At 43.2% G+C, this 24,038-nt stretch overlaps 3 protein-coding genes across 3 annotated transcripts; all 3 read left to right on the forward strand.

Annotated features, from left to right (window-relative positions):
- The first annotated feature begins 1,464 nt into the window (after positions 1-1,464).
- myl2b (myosin, light chain 2b, regulatory, cardiac, slow) lies at positions 1,465-5,232 on the forward strand. Its single transcript, XM_068310154.1, has 7 exons — positions 1,465-1,589; positions 3,620-3,709; positions 3,807-3,882; positions 4,441-4,545; positions 4,667-4,745; positions 4,878-4,926; positions 5,020-5,232. The coding sequence occupies exons 1-7, from the start codon at positions 1,485-1,487 to the stop codon at positions 5,122-5,124; spliced, it is 609 nt and encodes a 202-aa protein (XP_068166255.1). The 5' UTR covers positions 1,465-1,484; the 3' UTR covers positions 5,125-5,232.
- Positions 5,233-9,929: 4,697 nt separating this feature from the next.
- Positions 9,930-15,651, forward strand: ppp1cc (protein phosphatase 1, catalytic subunit, gamma isozyme). Its single transcript, XM_068311446.1, has 7 exons — positions 9,930-10,298; positions 10,643-10,774; positions 10,876-11,106; positions 11,783-11,887; positions 12,130-12,353; positions 12,759-12,893; positions 14,997-15,651. The coding sequence occupies exons 1-7, from the start codon at positions 10,244-10,246 to the stop codon at positions 15,084-15,086; spliced, it is 972 nt and encodes a 323-aa protein (XP_068167547.1). The 5' UTR covers positions 9,930-10,243; the 3' UTR covers positions 15,087-15,651.
- A 597-nt stretch (positions 15,652-16,248) lies between these two features.
- Positions 16,249-23,997, forward strand: pptc7a (protein phosphatase targeting COQ7 a). Its single transcript, XM_068310923.1, has 6 exons — positions 16,249-16,778; positions 17,820-17,999; positions 19,464-19,662; positions 21,495-21,618; positions 21,704-21,833; positions 21,983-23,997. The coding sequence occupies exons 1-6, from the start codon at positions 16,577-16,579 to the stop codon at positions 22,039-22,041; spliced, it is 894 nt and encodes a 297-aa protein (XP_068167024.1). The 5' UTR covers positions 16,249-16,576; the 3' UTR covers positions 22,042-23,997.
- Positions 23,998-24,038: the final 41 nt, after the last annotated feature.

Below are 24,038 nucleotides of genomic sequence, written 5' to 3' on the forward strand. Positions count from 1 at the left end.
GGTTCACTAAGATATTCATTAGAACATGATAAAATGTGACAAGAAATTCCATCAACAAATTAAATACTTCATTCGGTGCATGACACATTTTATTTCCTAGCTTTTTTTTGTTGTCACACATCAAGAACATTCACACTGCTTTGTATTAATGTAACGTGAAATGGGACAACAAATGCAGAAACCACAGTGAATAGATCTACTGTATATGCTGCTGAGGATGAGCGAAGACCAGATTTCTATCAGCTCTGTAGTAAATTTGTGGAATTGTAGCACTGCCTACTGGAGAAGAGAGGAAGAGGACGAGTGAAAGAGAACGGAGGCTGCAGTCTGGGCTCCAGACAAAACGTGAATCTGTAGTATTTTTCTTTATTGGAGTCATAAGTTTTGGCTTTTTAGAACAGGCTTGAAATCAAAGCATATCAATATGAACAACATGTTCTGTTCTCTGTTCTACACTCGTCACTTTGCCACAGTCGCATAGAACATTTAATAGATTTCTGTCCCAATTTAAGTTAATAATCACATCTATGATTTTCATCCCGTGATATATTTTATCCCTAAACTGTGGCAGCCTGAGAGGCGTCAGAGAGTGTTTGTTTGCTCTACTTGGTTTATGCCTGAAACACAAGTGAAAAATATTATAAGAATAACAGTTGATAAAGTTTTGGCCTGTGAAGACCTCTTGATCAAGATTCTTCTTTCGAATGCGCGTAACTGAAAGAATTCCCTTTACAAACTTTATTTACAACAAGAAGTGCACCATAAAAAGAACTGAAAGCGTTCACGCTTTCTACCATTTACCTCATGTTGGGATCTTATTTAATGATGGTTTCATGTCTTTATTCAGCTATATGGCCTGTCACATTCACAGATATGATAAAATATCCAGCTGGAGGGGTTCAGGAAGTTAGTTCATCACCCTGTAATTCCTGAAACTATTGCTTGTCCAACTGCTGGGATCATTCATGTTAGTGACTTTTGGTCCATCGCTGTGTGTAGACCAGCAGTGAGTGGAGGAGGATGTAAAACTCTCTCTGTGAATGGTGACAGGGGTTTTATTATATTTGAGGATTGACCACCAGAAATTATTGACTTAATATCTGGTGATGGAGTTTCACACCTTCTTCGGCCTCCCTCATGGGTTGTGTTCATGATTAGGTGTTTCTGGAGCTCTGAATCTTCCTCTGACAGTCGAGGTGATGGTGCCACTTAGAAACAGCACATAGTTTAAGCCTCTGAGGAGCGATAACAGGACAGCTGGTTGATGGATTCCATCAAGTGCTACTGTCAGTCACAATAACAACTGTCTGAGCCAGACTTATGTTCTATTGTTATTCTCGGTCTCAGTGATGGGGAATGTCTGTTTGGCAATTATCCCTAAATCTCGTGAACTCTTACAATAGGCTTTGGCAGCAGTGAGGGAATATTAGTCTTTACCTGGTTGTCTGCCTAAAGAGGGCATGTCGTATTTATAGCCCATAACCATGTGCTATGATGGAGGGTCGAGTATATCTAGCCCTTCTTTTGTCTGCTGTTCCACCACAAACCAGGATACTGTGAAGTCCTCATCCTGCTGCCACGGAGACATGGTGAGTCGACACAACTCCGTTTTATGGAGTTTAATGTGCTTTAAAGTAAAGCCAGATGCCTGCATGGGAAACGTGTTTATGGGCTGTATCACATATTCATACGATTTACTGTCACGCCGTGTTTGGTTGAATTATACAGTACATGTTGCTCTGCATGAAAATGAATAGCTGTTCTGTGTGTCAGTATACTCATGAGTACACAAAACAAATCAAAAACAAAACTATCATCGATAGGACAGGACTCCCGATTGTCCTATTGATGAGTTATTGATTATTTATGTCTGCTCTCAGTTCTGAAATAAAAAGAACGATTGTGATTTTAAAAATCATGTTTATTCACAAGAAACAAATTACAAAAAAAATCAAACTAAATCCTAAAACTAAAACTAAAACTTTTGAGATTCACACAAAAAGGAATTCACATTCAAAAACAAATAATAGCCGGAAAACAATAATATACAAAAATATACATAAATTAAACCAACCAATGACTCAATCATTCATAGCTCTGAAATTGTTCAAATCGATTCTGATTCTTGCTTGACACATTCTTTGTAAAATGACTTCTGCACTTTAGTCAGACTAACCTGCAACCTTTTTCCTCCTTCTTAAATAAATCGCCATCTTTGCTTGACCCAGAAGAAAGTTTAAAATTTTCAAATCTTGTTTTTGATTCTTCCTGCGTTTAAAACCAATAATGTATACTTGTTTGTCAAAACAAGACCAAATGAGAGAAAGATTCTCTCTAAAAACAGGAACAGGTTTTCAAATCTCTGATAGTCCAGGAAAACATGAAAAACAGTTTTTCTGCAAGAACAGAACGGACAGATTTCCGAAAGACGGAACGAAAGAAAAAGATTTTTTCAAAGGTACATGTATTCACAAAAAACAAATTGCAAAATACAGTAATCAGACAAAATCAAAAGATTCACACAAAAAAAAATTCACATACAAAAATAAATAATAGCAAGAAAATAATAAACAAAATTAACAAATTTTACATAAATTAAACCAACCGATGACTGAACGCAAGCTTCTCACTCAACACAGATAGGACATCGTTGACACATCACAAGTTCTTAAAAGTAACCAAATCATTCATTGTTCTGAAATAATTTGTCGATTGTTATCCTTGTTTATACCATTCTTTTTAAGATGACTTTTGCGCTGCAGTCTAAAGAGCTTTCAACCTTTTTTCCATGCTTAAGGAAAGGAAAGGAAAGGAAAGAAAAAGGGAACCAATGATAAAAGAATTGGAGAAAAAACAAAGGGAGAAATGGAAAAAAAGAGGATCTAAGGATGGAGAGAAGAGGAGAGGTTACAAATAGCTGTAGAATAATGTATTGGTATTATTTGGATCAATAACGTGTCTGTCGATGATCTGCTCTGGGCAGCACTGACAAACAGCAAATTCTAGAAGGAACCAGAGGAATTGAATGGAGCTGACCACGGGAGATGCTGCCTATGAATGTACAAACACTTGAGGACTAATCCACAACAAGGGTTAGACAGCAGCTGTCGACATCCCCTGAATCCAAGCGATATGATGTCATTGCGCCGCATCATTTTACACTGTTTTTTTCCCAGTTCCCTGGCAGTCATGTAAATAGCTCAACATAATCCATGTCTCTGAGGGATTTCTGATCAAACAGGGCTCAGTGTACAATCCTGTCATCACCCCGGCCCCATGCAGTAATCCCCCCGTGTGATCCCGGGGCTGTGGGTGTGCAGACATCTGACCACACCCACCCGCAGGCTTAGTCTGCATTCTCCCAAAGTTGGAGTCTTGAGTAAATATTTCCATAACAAACTGTCAGCGTTTGTAATCTCTCCTAATGAAATGCATGTGTAAACCTTACTAGTTGTGCAATTACTGCCCCCACACTCAGTCATTTTCCTGATCATTGGCTCCTCATCACAAGCACATGTCACCGTGAAACCGATAATGAGTAAAGCTGAAGCGGGGAGCCAGGTGATGACTGAACCATTAGTATCTCATTTAATTAGAGCGTCATTGTCAAACCTTACAGGCCCCCAAGAAAGCAAAGAGAAGAGCAGAGGGAGCCAGCTCAAATGTGTTCTCCATGTTTGAACAGGCCCAGATTCAGGAATTCAAAGAGGTCAGTGGCCTGTCACGTCTGTCCCTTGGTTTTTCTGTAGTGAATGTCTGCTTTACATTCAGTGAATAAAGTAAATAAAAATAACAACTTTCTGCAGGCTTTTACAATCATGGATCAGAACAGAGATGGTTTCATTGACAAAAATGATCTGAGAGACACTTTTGCAGCTTTAGGTAAGACCACCTGTGTGTGCAATTGTGTGCATGTCTATTTTCATGTCAGTATACCAATGGAGAATCTGCTTAGAGCTGACGCAACACAAAAGAAGAAGAAAGAACATGTGGACAGGCCCATGACACACACACACACACACACACACACACACAGGGGGCCTGTAAGCATGCAAATGAGAGGTAGTGTGGCAGGCAGCTCTGTCATGGTCTCCCAATGATCAACTTATAAAGGGGACGGTGCCTTGCTCAAGGGCACGTCGGCAGTGCTCGGGAGGTGAACTGGCACCTCTCCACAGGCAGTTCACACTCCAAAATCTTTTGGCCCACATGGGTCTTTAACCGGCCACCCTCCAGCCCCTACCCCAGTGGACTGAGCTACTGAAGAAAGTACAGCACAATCTACTATTTACTGATTTACAAGCATTCCGAGGATGTTGCTAAGCTTTTAGGACATTGTGTTGAGTGTTGAGAAAACTGCAGTACTGTTAATGGGTGATGAACATCATTGTTAGTTGTGGCTCCAAACTCTGCTCCACTTCGTTTGCCATCTTTGTCCAGGCCGTTTGAATGTCAAGCAAGAGGAGATTGATGAGATGCTGAAGGAGGCACCAGGACCCATTAACTTCACAGTCTTTCTGACAATGTTTGGAGAGAAACTGAAAGGTGAGTGAGTATCTCTGATCATATATGTAGACAGCAATGCTATGTTTGACGTGAAAATCTTTGAAAGAAGACTTTGCCTGTAATCCTTCATGACTTATGAGCTTCCTCTGTTCATTTTCAGGAGCTGACCCAGAGGAGACAATCCTGAACGCTTTCAAAGTCTTTGATCCAGAGGGAAAAGGAACTTTAAAGAAAGACTTGTAAGTAGCGGTGTTTAGCAGTAGCAGCGTGATGCAAGGAGGGGCAACAGCTAGCATGCTATTGTCCAGTACTGTATTATAAAATGAAAAGTTATCTTACATTGGTGTATTAAACGCTGCTTGTTTTTGCAGCGTGACCGAAATGTTGACTACTCAGGCATGCAGGTTCTCCCCTGAAGAGGTCAGAGCCCCTTTGTGACATGTCTGACTTCTCATTTAAGGTATTCCTCAAACAATAACGTCTTGGTGCTTGTTTTTTATCCCCTGCTGATAGATGGAACAGATGTTTGCAGCATTCCCACCAGATGTAGCAGGAAACCTAGATTACAAGAACCTGGTATATGTCATCACACACGGTGAAGAAAAAGACCAAGAATAGAGTCATGACTCCCAGCACTGTGGTCTGATCACAGAAAACAATGGGTCATGTCTGTGCTGTGATCTGTGTATGATCTCACTACAGCAGAAATATAAAGCTAAAATAACAGTTTCATGTGTGACATTTTTTAATTACATTTTTGAATTACTGTATTCTATGAAGTATTCATTCAATTATCCCTGTACGCATGTCTACAAAAGACTATGTACATGATATCTCTGATATATAACAAGTGGCATTAAATATTTATGAGACCATAGAAGGAGAGATGCTTAAAAGGTATGTTTTGGTTTGAATAAAGAAAGGGGGGATGGTGGCACATAAAGTCATAGCACTGATGTCATTCACACAACCATAAAGTTTTAATACGGTCAGGAGATCAAACATGCGGGGCTGTAAGGACGCGAGCTCATCCCACGAGACAGAAACAATTAGTTCATTTAGCCCAGAGGTGCTAACGGATCCATTTGTGGCCTATGTCCCAAAGCTACGGCAGAAAAAATCCTACATGAGATTATCTCTGAAGAGTCCCTTGAACTCTTGAAGTCTTGCCCTGAATGAGAGTCTATAAATATATATATAAATTCAGTATTTCAGAAAACAACATCTCCTTTGCTATTCACTTCGTGCTAATGTTGAACCTAATCTGAAATCTGACTTCGGGGTTTTTAAATGAATTTGTCCGGTAATGTAAGGGGCACATTCCACCCATTTGTATCAGGGGAGGCTAAGAGGACACCTCCATTCAACCATCATCAGAGATATAATTCCTCCACCTGGCCCTGGTTCTGCCCTGAGGTCTCCTCCCAGGTGGACGTGCCAAGAGCACTTCCCTTGGGAGGCGCCCTGGTAGTATCCACATGAAATGTTCAAAACACCTCAACTGACTCCATGAAGGAGCAGCAACTCTATTCTGAGCCCCTCGTGAATAGTGTTTCTCATCTGTAAGGGGGACCCCAGCTATCCGCCTGAGAAACCAATTTCAGCCGTTTGTATCGGCAATCTAGATCTTTTGGTCATGATTCAGTGCTCATGACCAAAAGGGTAGGTCGTGAGGGTAGAAACAAAGATTGAGCGGTAGACGGAGAGCCTTGCCTCTCCACTTAGCTCCCTCTTTGTTGCAACAGTGAGATAAAGTGACCGCAATACCGATCCTTCTGCTCCAATTCTCCGTCCAATTTCACATTCCATTGTTCCTTCACTTTTGAACAAGACCCCGGGATACTTAAACTCCTTCACTTTGGAAGGACCTCATTCCTCACTCGGAGACGGCAACCAACTTGTTTTCTGCAAAGAACCATGGCCTCAGTTTTGCAGGTGCTGATCCACATCCTTGCCGCTTCACACCTGGCTGCTAACCGGACCAGTGAGTGCTGCAAGTCACAGGCTGCTGATTCAAACAGGATCACATCATCTGCAAAAAGCAGTGATGCAATCCTCATCCCACCAAACTGTAAACTCTTGTCAACATGGCTATGCCTCTGTATCTTGTCCATGAAAACCACAAATAGAATTGGTTCGCACAACCCTGGCAAAGACCAACAGCCACCTGGAACAAGTCCAACTTACTGACTAGAACTCAAAAACAACTCTCACTTTGGTCGTACAGGGATAGGATAGCCCTGTGGAGTGGCCCCCTCACCCCACACTCCTGCAGTACATCCCACAGGATATTGCTGGGGACCCAATTGTATGCCTTTACAAAGCACATGTAGACTGGATGGGCATACTCCCAAGCCTCATCAAGGAAAGTCTTTGGGCAAAGTCACTCCCACCTCGGTGACTTTGCCCAGAGAGATGGATTCGAATCCTCCAACATCCTCCAGCTCTGCCTTTGAAACAGAACGGGTCAGTTGGAGTAGTTGGATTTAGGAGTTCCTTCTACCGACCAACAACCTCTTTAGTCGAGGTCAACAGTGTTCCATCCTTGCTGTATACAGCTTGGATGGTCCCCCGTTTCCCTCTCTGTGCTGGACAGTCTTCCAGAACAACTTTTGTGCCATCTGAAAGTCCTTCTCCATGGCCTCTCCAAACTTCTGCCATACCCTCAGTTTTACCTCCATCACAGCCAAGGCTGTAGTCCTTCGGGCCTGTCGGTACGTTGCAACTGCCTCAGGAGTCCCCAGGGACAACATGCCCCTGAAGGCCTTCTTCTTCAATCGGACGGCTTCCCTGACCACCGGAGTCCACCAAGGATGTTCGAGAGTAACTGCCCCTTGAGGCACCCAAGATGTTGAGATCACAGCTTTCAGCTGAAGATTCAGCAATGGACGATTTGAACATCAACCATTCAGGTTTGATGTCCCCAGCCTCCACAGGGATGCAAGAAAATCTCCTTCAGAGGTAGGAGTTGAAGGCTTTGGCCTCCAGTTCATCTGCACTACTCGTTTGGGCTTACCAGGTCTATCCTGAGGCTTCCCCCTCCAATGGACCCAACTCACCACCAGGTGGTGATCAGTTGACAGCTCTGTCCGTCTCTTCACCTGAGTGTCCAAAACACAAGGTCTATGGTCAGATGATAAGATCACAAGATCAATCATTGACCTCCAACCTAGGGCACTCTGGCACAGAAGTTTAACAACATAACAGTGTGGATTCAGATCACATGCCATTCTTCTCAATCACGCCCCTCCAGGTGTCTCTATTATTGCCAATGTGTGCATTGAAGTCCCCCAGGAGAACAATGGAGTCCCCTACAGGGGTCCCGTGAAGGACCCCATTTAGAGACCCCAAGAAGGCCAAATACTCTGAGCTGCTACTTTGTGCATATGCACAAAAAACAGTCTTAATGCATAGGGAGGCAACCCTCTCATCCGCTAGGGTAAACTCCAACACAGTGATACTCAACCGGGGGCTTGTGAGTATCCCCACACCTGCCTGCACCACCCACCTGACGCAACTCCGGAAATGAACAAGGTCCAACCCTTGTCCTGGAGTTACCTCCATGCATAGCCTTGGTTCTAGAACCAAGGCTATGTATGGAATTAAGCTCCACAAAATACAACTGGTAGTGCTCCACCTCCAACATTAGCTCTGGCTCCTTCCCCGCCAGTGAGGTGACATTCGACGTCCCCAATGCCAGCTTTTGCTGCCCAGGTCTGGTCCTGTCTTCACTGCCACCCATATGGCAGTGCACACAACCCCGTCGGTTCCCCTGCAGGTGGTAGATTCTCAGGCATGGGGTAAATCCACGTTGCATCTGCTGGCTAAGCCCGGCCGGGCACCGTTGCAGACCCGGCCACTAGACGCTCGCTTACAGGCCATCTGTCCAGACCTGGCAAGGGCCCCGGACTTACTGTGGGCAGTGCGTCATGTATCCCATTTCTATTTCTCATTGGGTCTTCAGAGCCATTCTTTGTCTGGCCCTTCACCTAAAAGCAGTTTGCTTTGGGTGACCCTACCGGAGTACAAGATTCCCAACAACATAGTTCTCAGGATCCTTATGGCACACAAACCTCTCCACCACGATAAGGTGATGGTTCCTCGGAGAGAAAGAGGACACCCATTTTCTTTTATTTCCACACTTTGATTGATTAAGCTTGCTTTTGAAGTACATAATGAAGGCTGAAACAATGTTTTCCCTTCTTTAAAGAGTAAGATTAGGCTGACATCATTTGTGAAGTCAGGATCAATTGCAACAGCCTCTTCTAACCCTGACCCAAGCATGTTAGAGTATTCTGATACCTCTGTAGTTAAGTCAAAGTTTTACAGTCAGACCTAAAAAGAGTAGTAATCAAGTAAACAGTAATCAAACCAGCAAATAGCATAATCATAACCTTCACTCTAACTTATAAAATAATGTGAGTGAGATCTTAGTTGTCTTTAAATATCAGAAAAAAGGAATTTTATTTTTCTTTAATAAATCATCTCAGCATTTGAGATCATCTTAATTTGTGCTACATTCATAGATAATAGGAAAAAATAGAACTACCTATAACGCGAGTGCGTCACAGCAACATGAATAACAGCTGCTGGTCTACACAACCCAGACCCCAACAGATACGCAAACAAACACATAGATTAGCTAATTTTTATTTTGGGACAATTAGAAATAAAAGTGCCAACAAATATAAATACATTGTTGCAGGAAAATTGCAAAAAAAACAAAGAAGCCGACATCTTTTTGAGAAAAAGGGATTAAAAGAAACTTCCGTAAATTGATATTTTTCCATTTCGTTTTTAGTAGTAAAACAACATTAGAAGGCAACTTTTCATGTTCTCTGTGTGTCTACATGGGTTACTTCCAAGGGACACAACCCATCAAGTCCAAACCATGTAAGAATGGGGAACTGGTGTCCCTATGTGTAAATGTGAAAACAAATGTCCGTTTGTCTCTGTGCATTTGTCCTGGAATGAACTGGTGACCTATCCAGGGTGTAATCAAAGCTTTCACACAATGTCTGGGAAAGCTCCAGTTATTAACGTTGATAGTCCATAAAACCATATAATCATATTCTATATATACCTGATATATTTACTCATCAAAGTAAAAATATTTGTCACATAATCATACCTCTATTGTTATTCATTTTAAGAATTGAATATAATTACTTTCTGCTTCTGTAAAATGTTTTTCAGTTTTGACTTCCAAACCTTCTAAAGTCTCTATAGACTGCTCATAATGTCTCTTTATGATCAAGAGGACGTTTCTATTTTTATATACAGTAGCTGCTTCATTTTTACACACTTCCACTTTACCAATTTAGCGCGGTCTAAATGGGTTAAAGACTGTTGTCCTTCCGGTCCACTAGGGGGCAGCAGCGGTCCATCTCGGGAGCGGCTGGCTGGCTGTTCAAGGTGCGGCAAAGGGAGAGGAGCCGGAACCTCACAGCTAGCGAACCGCTAGTGCGGCAGACATTTATTTTTTGTTGTCCCTGTCTTTTATTTTTGTGAAGACCATTAATTTGGTGTAGAATTTTAAAGTAAGATGTCTGCGTAGCTTTGGTAAAGGTGCCAACGAGTAGGTGGACAGTAGCGGGGTCACACCGACATCCCTCATCCGGAAAATCAGCGAGGCTAACGCGAGCTAATGCCAGGGTAGCTAGCGGCTAGCCTTTCGCCTGCGTGTTGACGAGAAGAGCCAGAGTTGACTGAATCCATTTTTTCAACGGTAACCACCATGGCTGATGTTGACAAGCTCAACATAGACAGTATTATCCAACGTCTTTTAGAGGGTAAGACGATGAATTGATACCTAACGTTATTTAAATGATAAGGCAGAATCTAACCAACGGCTAGCTTGAGCGTATGTTTACTAACAACTTGAAAAATGGCAAAGCTACAGCACCATATGCTAAAGTTTCAGTGCGCTAACTGTCCTGTGTTCACATGATTTGTAGTTTAAAATATTGCAATCTAATCATAAAGCAAATGGCTTGAGCGTTGCATGTGTTATTTCTTCCTCAAACAGTTGTTCTACCGCTTATTTCACCTTCTGTCACGCAATAGCAGCACGGAGGTGCAGCTGTTCAGTGTTTGTTCTTGGGTCTGACTTGTGTCTGATGTGTTCCTGCTGCAGTCAGAGGAGCAAAGCCTGGCAAGAACGTCCAGCTGCAGGAAAATGAGATTCGTGGACTGTGCCTCAAATCCAGGGAGATCTTTTTAAGTCAACCCATTCTTCTTGAGCTGGAAGCCCCGCTGAAGATTTGTGGTAAGTAGAAAGATATGCAGTTCTTTATGTTTTCAGATTCCACCAAGCATGCATGGTGATGGAGTTTAGTCCATTAAATGTCATCCTTTTTTTTTATGCAGGTGACATTCATGGGCAATACTATGACCTGCTGAGGCTGTTTGAGTATGGAGGCTTTCCACCAGAAAGCAACTACCTGTTCCTGGGTGACTATGTGGATAGGGGGAAGCAGTCTCTGGAAACCATCTGTCTGCTCCTGGCCTACAAAATCAAATATCCAGAAAACTTCTTCTTGCTGAGGGGAAACCATGAGTGTGCTTCAATCAACAGAATATATGGTTTCTATGATGAGTGTGAGTATTTTTACCCCTTTGTCCTTTCAAACTATTTTCAAATCTATAAGTGATCGCATTTTATCTTTTTTCCTTTTTTTAAAATTTTTGTTCAGTCATTTTGTCGTTATTAGATAGGTGAGACAAATAAATTGTAAAGGAAGTATGGATCGACATGCAGCAAAAGGCTGTGAGCAGCAATCAAACCCACGGTCACCACGTGGGGATTAAGATCTCCCTACATGGGGCATACTTACACAGTTGAACTGTGAATGCTCATCATCTAAGGATTTTTTTTTTATATAAAGGATTTGGTTTCTCAGAGCCGCTGCTCCTTCGCGTGGTAAAGGAGTCAGTTGAGGTGGTTTGGGCATCTGGTGCGGATGCCTCCGGGGCGCCACCCTAGGGAGGTGTTTCTGGCACGTCCAGCTGGGAGGAGACCACGGGGCAGACCCAGGACCAGGTGGAGGGATTATATCTCAGCACTGGCCAGGGAACTCCTTGGGATCCCCCAGTCAGAGCTGGTGGATGTGGCCGGGGAAAGGGAAGTTTGGGGCTCCCTGTTGAAGCTGCTGCCCCCGCGACCCCATTCCGGATAAGCGGTGGAAGAAGGATGGATGGGTTTGTTTTCTTTCTGTCATTAGAACACTTTGACATACTGCTAAAGTATCTTTGTTTTTCTCCCTGAATGTTTTAGGTAAAAGAAGGTACAACATCAAACTCTGGAAAACTTTCACAGATTGTTTTAACTGCCTGCCCATTGCAGCCATTGTTGATGAGAAGATCTTTTGCTGTCATGGAGGTGGGTTTTTGTTGATGTGTTTGAGGTATAACTGTCATGAGTAAATAAAGAGGATGGTTTGTTTTTGATTCCACTAGCTGCTGACGCAGTCATAGGGTGATGCACATGTCTGGGGTCACCCTCTGATGTCTGCCACTTTCATTTGTCTTTAGATAATGCTGCCTCTGCAGTTTGTCCACTGACGTAAGCCCTGACCTGATTATCAATCTGTTTGTTTGTACTTTTGCTGCTGTTCTGTTTAGGACTCTCACCTGACCTTCAGTCTATGGAGCAGATCAGACGCATCATGCGCCCCACTGATGTGCCTGACCAGGGTCTGCTGTGCGATTTGCTCTGGTCCGATCCAGACAAGGATGTTTTGGGCTGGGGGGAGAACGACAGGGGGGTTTCATTTACCTTTGGCTCTGAGGTGGTGGCCAAGTTCCTGCACAAGCATGACCTGGACCTGATCTGTCGTGCCCACCAGGTAATCACCGTCACCCTCATCATAAATGGAACTTTCATCTGTATATTAGCACATCAAGGAACAGAAAGACACTCAAGTATCACACTATTTCGGCTCATGATTGGTCAAAATAAAAAACAATGTTCTGTTGTGTTGATTGATCACTGGTTGTGTATGCTGTGGTTGGTAAAGAGAATTAAGAGGTTTTTCCTTTGAGCAAGTTAAAGATAAGCAAAAAATGCTTATTTTTTAAGTATAGGTTTGTTTAAAAAAGATGACAGGACCAGAGAGGCCTCAAAAAAATACAACATTTTGTATAGTAGTAATATATTTCCACCTACGCTGGTTGGAAACCACCTCGTCAGTCTCTTTCTTAAACGTGAAGGAGTGTTTGAGTGTAACCTACAGTTATTATCACAATTCCAGGTTGTTGAAGATGGATATGAATTTTTTGCAAAGAGGCAGCTTGTCACCTTGTTCTCAGCGCCTAACTATTGTGGGGAGTTTGACAATGCTGGTGCCATGATGAGTGTGGATGAGACCCTCATGTGTTCTTTTCAGGTAAGGCGCCATCGCTCCAACATTCAGTATTTTACAGAAACATGAATGGCACTTAAAAGATTTTCTGAGGTGACACAGTGGAAAGGTGGAAATTGCAGCTCCTAATCTGATCCGTGGTAAACAATCAATCAATCAACTTTTATTTATATAGCGCTTAATCACATCTGAAGACATTTCAAAGCGCTTTACAGATAGAAAGCCAACAATGCCCTCCAGAGCAAGCATAAGCGACGGTGGCGGGGGAAAATTTCCTCATTGAGGAAGAAACTCCGGGCAGGACCCAGGCTCTGGAGGGCGGTCATCCACCTTGACCTGTTGGTTGGGAAAGAGAAATACACTGGGGACAGAGATAGGTCAAGTAAAAGAGACAGAGGGAGAGAGAGAGAGTGGCAGATAGGCCAGTTTGAGTTTAATGTCCATAGTGCACTTTCGCTGAATTGGGGACGGGTGGTTCCAGGCCTTTCGATATCCTGTCTTCCATCCGCGTTCTCCACCTGTGGAACAGAGGCACAAAGACAGCGACAGTATTGTGCGGACAAAGAGTGTAATTTGACAATAATAATAAATTCTAGGAGCAGAGAAAGATAAAGAAGTGACAGAAGCTCCAGAGTATCTCCCTTTAACGGGAGAGACGGAGAAAAATACCCTCAGCAGCCTCGGCCCTATAGCAGCATATCTAGTGGGGTGTGTGTCATTTCTAATTGTAGGCTCTATCAAAGAGGAGGGTTTTTAGTCTACTCTTAAATAAGCTGAGAGAGTCTGCCCCCGGACCGAAGCTGGGAGATTGTTTCAGAGTAAAGGGACCAGATAGCTGAAGCTTCTGCCTCCTGTTCTACTCTTAAAAACCCGACGGGTCACCAGAAATCCTGCATCCTTGGATCGAAGGGCTCTGGGGGGGTGATACACTTCAATAAGATCTTCCATGTAAGAAGGAGCCTTTAGTGGAGAGCTTTATATGTGATCATAAGGAGTTTTAATTGTATCCTATAATTAATCAGGAGCCAATGAAGTGATGCTAGCACAGGAGAGATGTGTTCTCTCCTCCCAGTTCGAGTCAGTAAGCGGGCAGCTGCATTCTGAAGTAACTGTAGAGTCCTAATAGAGGAGCTAGAACAGCCCATAATAAGGAATTGCAGTAATCCAATCTAGAAGTAACAAAGGCATGAATGATTTTCTCTGCGTCTTTAAAGGATAAGAAATTTTTAACTTCCGCAATATTTCGCAAGTGAAGGAAGGCTGTCCGGGATACCAACTTGATATGAGAATCAAAGGACAGATCTTGATCAAAAATCACTCCCAAGTTCCTGACTTGGTTGGTGGAGGACAGAGCAATGCCATCTAAGTGAACTGCAAGGTTAGAGAAATCATCTCTAAGATGCTTCAGCTGGCTCTCAAAGGGTGTTGTTATGGTCTGTTAGAAGTCACCAATACTGTTTGTGTTACTGTTTGTGAACATCCCTCCGTAGTCTAATATGTTACGATATGTAATATAGATGATGAATTTAAAAATGGTCATGTTGAATGTTACAGTGAGTTTTCTTTTGCTTTCTTTACTTTCTTTACTTTGATAGCATCTCTTAAAATTCAGTGTAAAAATGTGGTAATAACATAATAAATATTTACCGTTAGTTCCATGTGTACTGTTTGATGTGTAGGTTTTTTAGGGATGAAGTGATTGTCTGGGCTCGCTGTCGCCCCAGTGAGGTTACTACGGGTTTATTACTGATTTATAACTTAAAACTGGATCTATTTTGTTTTCATGTTTTGTTTTTGTTTCGTTTTAAAACAGCTCATCTGTTTTTTTTTGTCTGTACACGTACTATAATAAAGAAATGAGAGGTGCAGAATTAAGAGTGCAATTGACATTAAATGTGTGGTTGTAGATACAAATCTGATTTGCTGAAAGAAAAAAAAACGGTCTAACTTATTGATAAGTGAGCTGTAGATATTTCCATTGTCGTGTCTTTTTCCTTTGTGTGTTATATTTAACCCAGAAAATCAAAATATTTTAAACAGCCATTGCAAATGTCTAAGAACTTTTCTTCAACATATATGCACCTGTAACTTGTAACTTTAACATTTCTAATGGCATTTTCTCCGCAGATTTTGAAACCAGCTGAGAAGAAGAAGCCCAACGGCAGCCGTCCTGTGACGCCCCCACGCAACATGGTCACCAAGCAAGCCAAAAAATGAGTGGTGGGACCTGGTGGGAGCGTCACTCCTGTTCTGCTTTCATCCTCTGCATTTGAAGGCTTTATTGTCCTTCATGCTGCCAATAATGAAAATTATATCCACTCCTTCACGGTGAAAGCAAAGTATTTAGTTGTTTTGTCCACAGGGGTAAATTGATATGTCACCATGAAAACCTCAGGTGTTTTGCACTCATTTTGCAGCTAGTCTTGGCCACTTACGACTGTTTGATCAGGAAAAATATGACAATATGGCTCCTTATGCACAGGATTGCTTTGTTTGAAGCTGTGCACATTTTTTCTCATTTGGTGTCATGTGTTATTCATTTTTTATCTTTCTTACCATTGATAATGGATATTAATATCTATAAAACCAATGAGTAAAGTCATGAATATGGGTTTGTACTTGTTAAAGCCTTTAATTACAGTTTATTGATGGTGTCCTAGGATATTGACTGTACACCGCATCATCATCACATTTTTAAATAAGTCTTGTCCTAAATTAAATGAATAAAAGAAGCACTCTTGTTATGTCAAGATCTTTTTAATAAACTTTAAGTCTGTTTTAGGGGAAATTTGTCAATTTGAGTTATTTATTCCTCAAATGTGCTTTTAAAGTGATGATACACTCCGGCAGGGTACACTCCGGACAAAACCCCAGTGCACTGCAGTGAAATACTGTATACAGTATTCGCCACACTATAAGGCGCACCTGCAATTAAAGGCTTACTTTATAAATGTTTTCATATATAAGGCACGCTGGATTATAAGATACACTGTCGGTTTTTGAGAAAATGAAAGACTTTTAGGTGCGCCTTATACTGCAGAAAATGCTGTACAGTAGTCTCTTGTGCAGGAACAGCCCATGAACAGAAGGCTTCATGTGAACGCCCACTAGAGGGAGACAGAGAGCCGAATCCAGACTGCTGTCATCTTGATGTTTTCTACGATTCGTTATTTCCTCTGGTTCAGTATCACTTTCATATTTGTTTCAAAAACCAGCGTCGTATCGAAAAACAAAAACAATGTTAGAACAACTTCATTCGTATGGTTTTTATTCTTGATATCCGCTTGAAGCGGACAGAAATTCGCTTATTAGGAAACGTTGATTGCGTAACGCTGCGTGACGTCAGAGCAGTCACAAGACCTCTCGAGCGGAGCGGAGCGCGAGGCCGCGGGGGCAGGTCGTTCACGTCAGTCGCGACTGGGAGGAAGAACGGGCGGCATGGCCACGGAAACCCAGCAGCTACGGGGGATTCGGAGCGGGACAGGAGGCGACTGCTAACCGCGAAGTTCCTTTCTAGCGCCGGAGAAGAAAGCCCAGCGAGGCTGTGTGAATTCCAGCTACGTCAAGGCTTTGTTTACGTGCGCGCAGCGGCTCTTATTGTCTCCAACCTCGCTTAGCAAGTCAGCGGGTCAACATCGTGCGTCTCCCCCGCGACGCGAGGCTCGCCTCCCGGGCCGGTTCGTCCTGAGGCAGCGGGTGTGTGGGTGATGTTGTCCGTGTTGTCATACGGTAGACTCGTAGCCAGAGCTGTCATCGGCGGACTTTCTCAGACGGACGGCCGCGACTACAGTCTGGTGACGGCGACCTGCGGCTTCGGCAAAGATTTCCGCAGAGGGATCCTGAAGAAAGGGATGTGCTACGGGGACGACGCGTGGTTCACCGCCCGACACAGATCCGCGGATGTTTTAGGTGAGTGTCTGCTTCGATTTACTGTAGAAAACAGGAAGCGATTTGAGCTGAAACACGTTTTGTTTCAGTGGAATAGGGTGTAAAATGGGGAATTCACACAAGTCGCCCCATTGATTAGACAGCTGACACATGGTAATGAGAACATTTTGTCACATCATGCGGTGCAGGAGGGACACGGGGGGTCTGGATCGATTAGATGGAGTGTCTTTATCCAGTCCTGTCACCACCGCACTGTTTTTCTTCAGTATCACCTGCAACAAGCTTCATGTTCTCAGACTGATCTGAACCTTGAGGGCTTGTTTAGCACCTCTGCAGGAAGGTGCAGCTCCACGTGATGCCTGTGTTCAATTCAACTCACACAAGTAAACAAATAAATGAAGAGTTTCTTCAGGAAGGTTGGATCGGTTGCTTTTCAGCAGTAAGCGGGCCTGTTTGTGTGTTCTGGCAGAGGCTGGGGAGACAGATCCATCCTTGTATGGTCAGTCCTGGGAGAACAGGACTGAAGTTTCCTTCTCTGGAAAACTCAGACCTGACCAAAATCTTGTGTTTTTATTGAAGGATTGATAAAGGATTATAATAAATGACATTCTTATTTATTAGAACAAGCCAGAATTTCGTGTTTTAAAGTCAAGTCAAAGATGAATTCCTGATGTTTTCATTCACAATGTGGTATTTCCATAATTTTTTGAACTCTTGTCTTTTGTTCTGTACTGAATGTCCTTTTTGCGTTTTGGTGAAAGTGGCCATTGTTTATTGTTGTTTTTTTTTAGTATGTAGCTGCCTGACATTGTTCTTGTTTCTCACAAGATCCTTATTTGGAGAACAATTGAGTGGAATGTTAGAAAATTATCATTTTGTTAGATTTCAGGCACAGAAAAAATGAAGCTGTCCTCTGCTGGAGGCAGAAAGCAGGAGGAGGGGATTGATGCGTTCCCTAGTGAGACTGAAAAATCAGTAAAGGGCACAATATAGGAAACTAAGATTAATTATGAAAAAAAGTGTTTGTTGAGCTCTAATGGTCAATTCTCATCATGTTTTTAGGTGTAGCTGATGGAGTAGGTGGCTGGCGGGACTATGGAGTTGACCCGTCTCAGTTTTCAGGTACGCTGATGAAGACCTGTGAGAGGCTGGTGAAGGAAGGACGCTTCATTCCCAGTAACCCTGTGGGAATCCTCACATCCAGCTATTATGAGCTGCTGCAGAACAAAGTACCACTACTGGGTGAGTTAACAGCAAAGGATCTGCTGCTGTTTGCTCTGCGTCAGTTAACATATTTTTTTTCCTGGATCCCAAGGAGACTTTGTTTTAAATAATTTGCTGTTTTGTTGCAGACAGTTTTCTGTCTAAATGACCTGCATCTTGTTTAAGAGCTCACAAAACTTAAATCCATGCTTTGCACTGTGTTCAACAGAATGGTTCAGACCCCATATTTGTATGCCTGTAAGCATTATGTGCTTTCTGCTGAAACTTCATTTTCCATGTGGTTTAGATCTATGTACCCTATTTAGGGCTTGGTTCTTTGTTTCTGATTAGCGGTGGCTGGATGGGGATTCTTGCATCGTGAGTCAGAGCAGAGAGATTCTTTTAGGAAGTCCAGGGAATGTCCCACATCGGGTCCGTTTACTTCACTTCCACAATCCTTTTCCTCATTTGTGCCACATCCTGAAAAAAAAAAGCGTGCAGGAACATGTAACATTAGATAACAAATGCTTCATGAACAGACCCCTGTCTCTGAGAGCGTCAGTACTTTTCCACTCTTCTTACAGAGGAAGCAGGGAAGTGAGTCTGTTCTTGTGCGGTTCCTTCACAGTAAAGAACATGTTGTTGATGCCGTCGGCGTGTTCTACTGGAGTGCAAACAGAGAGGAAAGGGAGTCCCAGTGCGTGAGGGGTTTTAAAAGTTGATTCCCATAGGGCATATTTTGGTGCGGACGATGAATCATCGACAGGGTGTGGCTGAACACACTCTGCCTGCTCCACCAGCTCGTGTTCCCTCCTCAATGAGTCCAACCCAGATAGCAGAGCTCCAAAAAAATTCTTAAAGCTGCTGATTGTGATTTGTAAAGTGTGTGTGTTCATTAATTGGTCTTCAGACTAGACTTCAGGCACAATGCCTTGAATATGGAATTGTTTCTCTAACTTTTTCTTGAAGTCTTGGGGTTTTCAACGTTCTCATCTGGACATTTATTGAACAGTAAGCATTAAAACAAATCCATGATGACTGATCACTAAAGATCTTCGACGGGGGAGATTTTATGCATGACAAGGTAAAGACAATTACAGGTACAATGTAGAACCAATGCAGTCAGAGACTGCAATCCCGCGACACCCCTGATTTCAAAATTTTAGCCTGACCTACTTGCATAGGTCAAAGATCAAAGCGAGTGCTCTGACCTACTTTCATAGATCAAAGCACTAGATTTTAACTATGGTCTTACTCACACTGGCCTTCTTCCCCGTCATTCTACCTTACCCAGTTCCAGGTCAAATTTTAACTTATGTACAAAAGTTAAAATTTGACCTTGTTTTCTCAAGGTCAAGGTCATCATCTTATTTTAATCTCCTTTGCTGCTCGAGTAATGTGCTTTTTGTTTCACCTTTCTGTCTGCAACGGTTGTGAAGATAGCTTGATTGACTTGTGAAGAAATACTAAAATGGTAGATAATGTGTGTGTAAATGTCTGCAGGCAGCAGCACAGCCTGCATTGTGGTTCTGGACCGGCAGAGTCACCAGCTGCACACGGCAAACCTGGGAGACTCTGGCTTCCTGGTGGTGCGAGGAGGAGAAGTGGTCCACCGCTCAGACGAGCAGCAGCACTACTTCAACACCCCCTTTCAGCTGTCCATCGCACCCCCAGGAGCGGAGGGGGCGGTCCTTAGTGACAGGTGAGGAGCCTAGCAGGTTCTACGTCGTACATCTGATGTCCTCGCTAAGGTGTCAAAGATCTGATGGAACAGTCAGTGGAGGACATGTTGTAATAATGTTGATCACATGCAAATAAGGCACAAAGAACATAGTGTCCATGGTGGAGTCCACAGCAGTGTTCTGTGAATGTAACATCAGGGCCACGTGCTGCAGCGGCTGGCCGCCGTTGCGTGCCAGTCGCTCACAGCAGGCTTCACAAAACAGAGCAGACGTTGGGCGTTTGCCAAGCGTCTCGTCTAACCCGGGGCAAAGTCTGTGCGTGCTGGGTGGCAAAGCATAGAGTCCTCAGCCTCCAGCATCGGACTCCGTCACCTCATCACCCCTTCAGTCTTCAACCCGCAGATTATTTTGATCCTCTTAAAGCATTTCAGAAAAACAGAGGGGAAAATAAATCAAGAATAAACCTGAACTGTGTGTTAGCACAGACAAAGTAATATCATTTTTGTTTTCTTACAAACATAAATTAAACCTTAAACAACTGAGCATCACTTTGAGGGGTTTTGGGTTTTATGTGGGACATACGACTTTGTTTAATTGGTGCTTTTTAGTCATTTAGTTGAAGGATTTACTCTGAGTGATCTTTCTCTGAGTGCAAAAGCAGATTAAGCTTCATCACCAACACAGTAACCAACAGAAAGGAGTGAAGGGTCAGATCCCTGGTGTGTGGAAGGTTCTTAGAGAGACAGCTCTCTGGGTTACTGAAGCCCCCACAATTGATTGTTATATAAGCCTAAAAGTTTCCTGGCAGATATAATTTAAAAAATATATATTTTTTGTGTTTTATTTTCACTATTTACATACTGATTTTACATTGTTTGTCTGGTAGTGGTCCATACTTTCAAATGTTTCAGCATGTGGTTGAGTTTCCTCTGCTGGATCAGAAACAACTGAGGCTCACTGTTTGCCAGCCCCAGGGGGCTTGTGTATTTTCCCAGGATAAGTTGCCATAGTAACTGATGAGCTTGCTTTATGGAAATGAATTAAGTGAAAATGAATCAAGCCAACTGAGATAAGCTTGGCTTATTTGTTAAGCTTGCCACAGATCTGAGGAAACATGGCTTTCAGCCCTCGCTCTCAGTGATTTTGTTCATTCATTGTGATTATGTTCATTCTGGGAAGAAGATCAGACATTTCAGGGCATTGGCTGCATTTAATATGACATGAAGTGTTGAGAATTGACTCCTGTTAACCAATGGATGATGAGTCAGACATGACAGCTCATCTTCAGTGACAGGTGATCTCCCAGTGAACACACTAGACATTTCTCATTCCTCCACATCTATCTAGGTGACCATAATGTCTGTGTAACAGCATTAATATTTGGCTTAAGCTGACCAAAGTATTAAAATCTGAGTTCAGGACAGAATGTTCCTGGAAGCTCTGGCTCACAGTCCTGATGCCATCCTCGACTGGCGGTGGGGGGTTACGGCCCTGGTAGGGTTGTCTTCTAGGAAGTGCACTTGACCCTAGCAGGCGTACTTGGGATCTGGTGTCTCTATGTATTTGTAGCACCACTCATCTGATAGTAGAACACTGATATCAGTCTGGAGCATCGTCATAATCAAAGACCTCATGGTGCTTGTTTCAGTTGGTTCTCACCCTGCACACGTGGTTATGTTTCCCCAGTGCAGTGTTAAAATCGCGACTGGTTAGACTACTAGCTTGACGTTCTCTTCCTGTACATGTGTGTAAAAGGGAGTTCACACTTAGTTCACACTCAGACTCAACCAACTCGCCAAAAATGAGTAGATGCAGCGTTCTTAGCCTGACACCATCACGTTTGTGTTTGCAGCCCGGACGCGGCAGATAGCTCTTCTTTTGACGTCCAGCTGGGCGACATCATCCTCACCGCCACTGATGGGCTGTTTGACAACATGCCTGACTACATGATCCTGCAAGAGCTCAAGAAACTCAAGGTGAGTAACAACAGGGTCGCTGGTGGGAATTGGATCGGAAATATTTGTGGAATACAAACCTGTCATCTTTGTTTATGGTCTGCAGAACACAAATTACGAGAGCATCCAGCAGACTGCTCGTAGTATTGCAGAGCAGGCCCACGTTCTGGCATACGACCCCAACTACATGTCACCTTTTGCACAGTTTGCCTGTGACAATGGACTGAATGTAAGAGGTAAATGTCTCCGTTCTGCTTAAACCACAACAAGACTGATGGTTTCAGTCTGTAAAGTTACGCCGTTTGATTCAGGATTTTCTAGTTTGAACTGTATGAAAAACCTTCTTTCAGTCAGCATACGTCTAACGGCATTCCTTTCTATCCAGGAGGAAAGCCAGACGACATCACGGTGCTCCTGTCCATCGTGGCAGAATACACCGACTAGTCTGTGGAGACTCTGCAGGTGATGGACTGATTTCATTCCTGCTGGACAGGAAGAAGGCCTGATGTCAGATGCTCCCCCTCATGTGTTAGCTCGACTCTGTGTCTGACCACCAACCTATTCTGCCCTCTCCAAAAAAGACCCACTTGTGTGACTCTGCATCAGAGGAGGGCTGAATAATGAGGACTAGAGGTCTGCTACACGGCCAGGCTGCAGACTTGGCGTCTTTGCAGTGTTCCAGTGCTCACTGGATAATCTCATTGGCAGGGATAAGCAGTCGTCCATGTTGGAGATGAGAATCCTCTCTGACGAGGATGAGACATCTTTCTCTGCTGGGTTGTGTGGGCGGGGTGGAAATTGAGAGTCACAGATGGGGGCAGATGCAGGCCGCTTGGTAGGCGTTAGCCTCCTGCTGGGCTGCTGGAGGATGTCTGTCAGCTGAGCATCAAGAAGTGAGCTGGAACAGGAAACGGCAGCATGAGGGCTAAATAAGTGGTCTGCCGTTTGCGAGTGGATGCTCCTGACGATACAGCCATAGTTAGAAAGCCTTTAAGGGCCTGGAACCTCCTATGTAGGTAGAGAGAGCTCGAGTTTATTAGGATGTGTTCGATGTGCTGTTGTGGGATGTGTCATGACTGCAAAAATGAGTGTATGTGGCATTTATGCATCTGTGGGTACTGTCCTTCCTTGATCAGTAAGATTTAAAGTAGACAAGCAGCAGCTGCTTTTTTCCTCACCACTGCAGTCGAGTCGTACACACATTCCGGTACATCATGGCCGTAGGGGTGAGGATTTATTTTTGGAAAGCCTCTCTTCGTCTATATTGTATCCAGTTGATGCTTCCCCTTTAAGCCCTCAGCTGCTGCTGAAGTCGTGGTTGTGATTACGTGGGCGAGTCCATGAGCGTCTGTGTTGGTGTGTCTGTCAAACAGCATTATGAAATAGATGTAACGCTACAGACTCTCCATATCCACTGGAAAGAACTGGTCTTGCAGCCTTAAACGCACAAAGCTCAAGAAGCATATATATAAAAAAAAGCCCAACACAGTGGAAGTTGGTCAGGTGACCACATTTATTTTTCTAACGACTTTTGTAACGTGGGATTGTTGAGTTCAGACAGTCTCTTCTTGAAACCATTGTTTTCAGTCATCTTTTCCTGTCTTGCTCTTGGTCCCTTCTGCTGTAGAGCTCCAGCGGCACATTCATGAGTCGGGTCACTGCAGCGTTCACAGAACGTCGGTCGCTCCGTTCCATTACATCACTACTGACTTGCATTTTGCATTTATCATCATTTCAGCCACCTTTAGAAGGTGGGACTAGGTCCTGATGACGTGCCTTGTATCAGGAGTCACTGATACTGGCATATATACATTTTTCCTTATAACGGCAGAAAGCCTGAACCATTTTAGTAGCCATGAGAGTTAAAAGAGCTTTCCCATCATGCCCTGCTGCCTTCCCCCGTAGTATGTTTAACCTTCTGGAATCATGCATGGAATAGCAACAAAGCCATGACATGCTAAGAAAATCACAGTTTACAATCTGACTGTTCTTGCGCCACACACTGGAAGACAGCAGTGTCCTGTGTCACTTTTAAGTGGGTCAATAAGGGAGTTGTGTTACAGCACTGATGATAGTCTAAGCAGCCTTAATATTACAAAGCAATTCATCCAGTCAGATGATGAAGCCAATGTTCTCTTTTGTCCTCCTCTTCCTCACCCATACCTGCTCTGACACTCTCCTTCACGATCATATCCTCTTCATTCAAGTACAATGAGAACCACAACATGTGTTGATATACATTGTGTGTGTGTATATATGTGTATATATACGTATATGTATATATATGTATGTATACATTAATGCATTTTTTCAGGTGTACAGTATAATTAAATGCAGAAGGAAGCTCTAAAACATTTTCAAATATGTACAATATTTAAATAAAGACTTTAGTATTTATTATCCTGTTGTGTGTCGTGACTGGTGTGTTTAAACCTGCAGCT

The sequence above is a fragment of the Antennarius striatus genome, chromosome 3 (genome assembly GCF_040054535.1).
Source record: "Antennarius striatus isolate MH-2024 chromosome 3, ASM4005453v1, whole genome shotgun sequence".
Taxonomy (NCBI): Eukaryota; Metazoa; Chordata; class Actinopteri; order Lophiiformes; family Antennariidae; genus Antennarius; species Antennarius striatus.

Excerpts from the sequence above, each read along its gene's own strand:
- myl2b (XM_068310154.1), top strand. The coding sequence starts at position 1,485 with ATGTGCTATGATGGAGGGTCGAGTATATCTAGCCCTTCTTTTGTCTGC. Across the intron at positions 3,710-3,806 it reads AGATTCAGGAATTCAAAGAG|GCTTTTACAATCATGGATCA; the intron begins GTCAGTGGCCTG and ends AACTTTCTGCAG. Across the intron at positions 4,746-4,877 it reads GGAACTTTAAAGAAAGACTT|CGTGACCGAAATGTTGACTA; the intron begins GTAAGTAGCGGT and ends TTGTTTTTGCAG.
- ppp1cc (XM_068311446.1), top strand. The coding sequence starts at position 10,244 with ATGGCTGATGTTGACAAGCTCAACATAGACAGTATTATCCAACGTCTT. Across the intron at positions 11,888-12,129 it reads GATCTTTTGCTGTCATGGAG|GACTCTCACCTGACCTTCAG; the intron begins GTGGGTTTTTGT and ends TGTTCTGTTTAG. Across the intron at positions 12,894-14,996 it reads CCCTCATGTGTTCTTTTCAG|ATTTTGAAACCAGCTGAGAA; the intron begins GTAAGGCGCCAT and ends TTTTCTCCGCAG.
- pptc7a (XM_068310923.1), top strand. The coding sequence starts at position 16,577 with ATGTTGTCCGTGTTGTCATACGGTAGACTCGTAGCCAGAGCTGTCATC. Across the intron at positions 16,779-17,819 it reads CAGATCCGCGGATGTTTTAG|GTGTAGCTGATGGAGTAGGT; the intron begins GTGAGTGTCTGC and ends TCATGTTTTTAG. Across the intron at positions 18,000-19,463 it reads GAACAAAGTACCACTACTGG|GCAGCAGCACAGCCTGCATT; the intron begins GTGAGTTAACAG and ends AAATGTCTGCAG.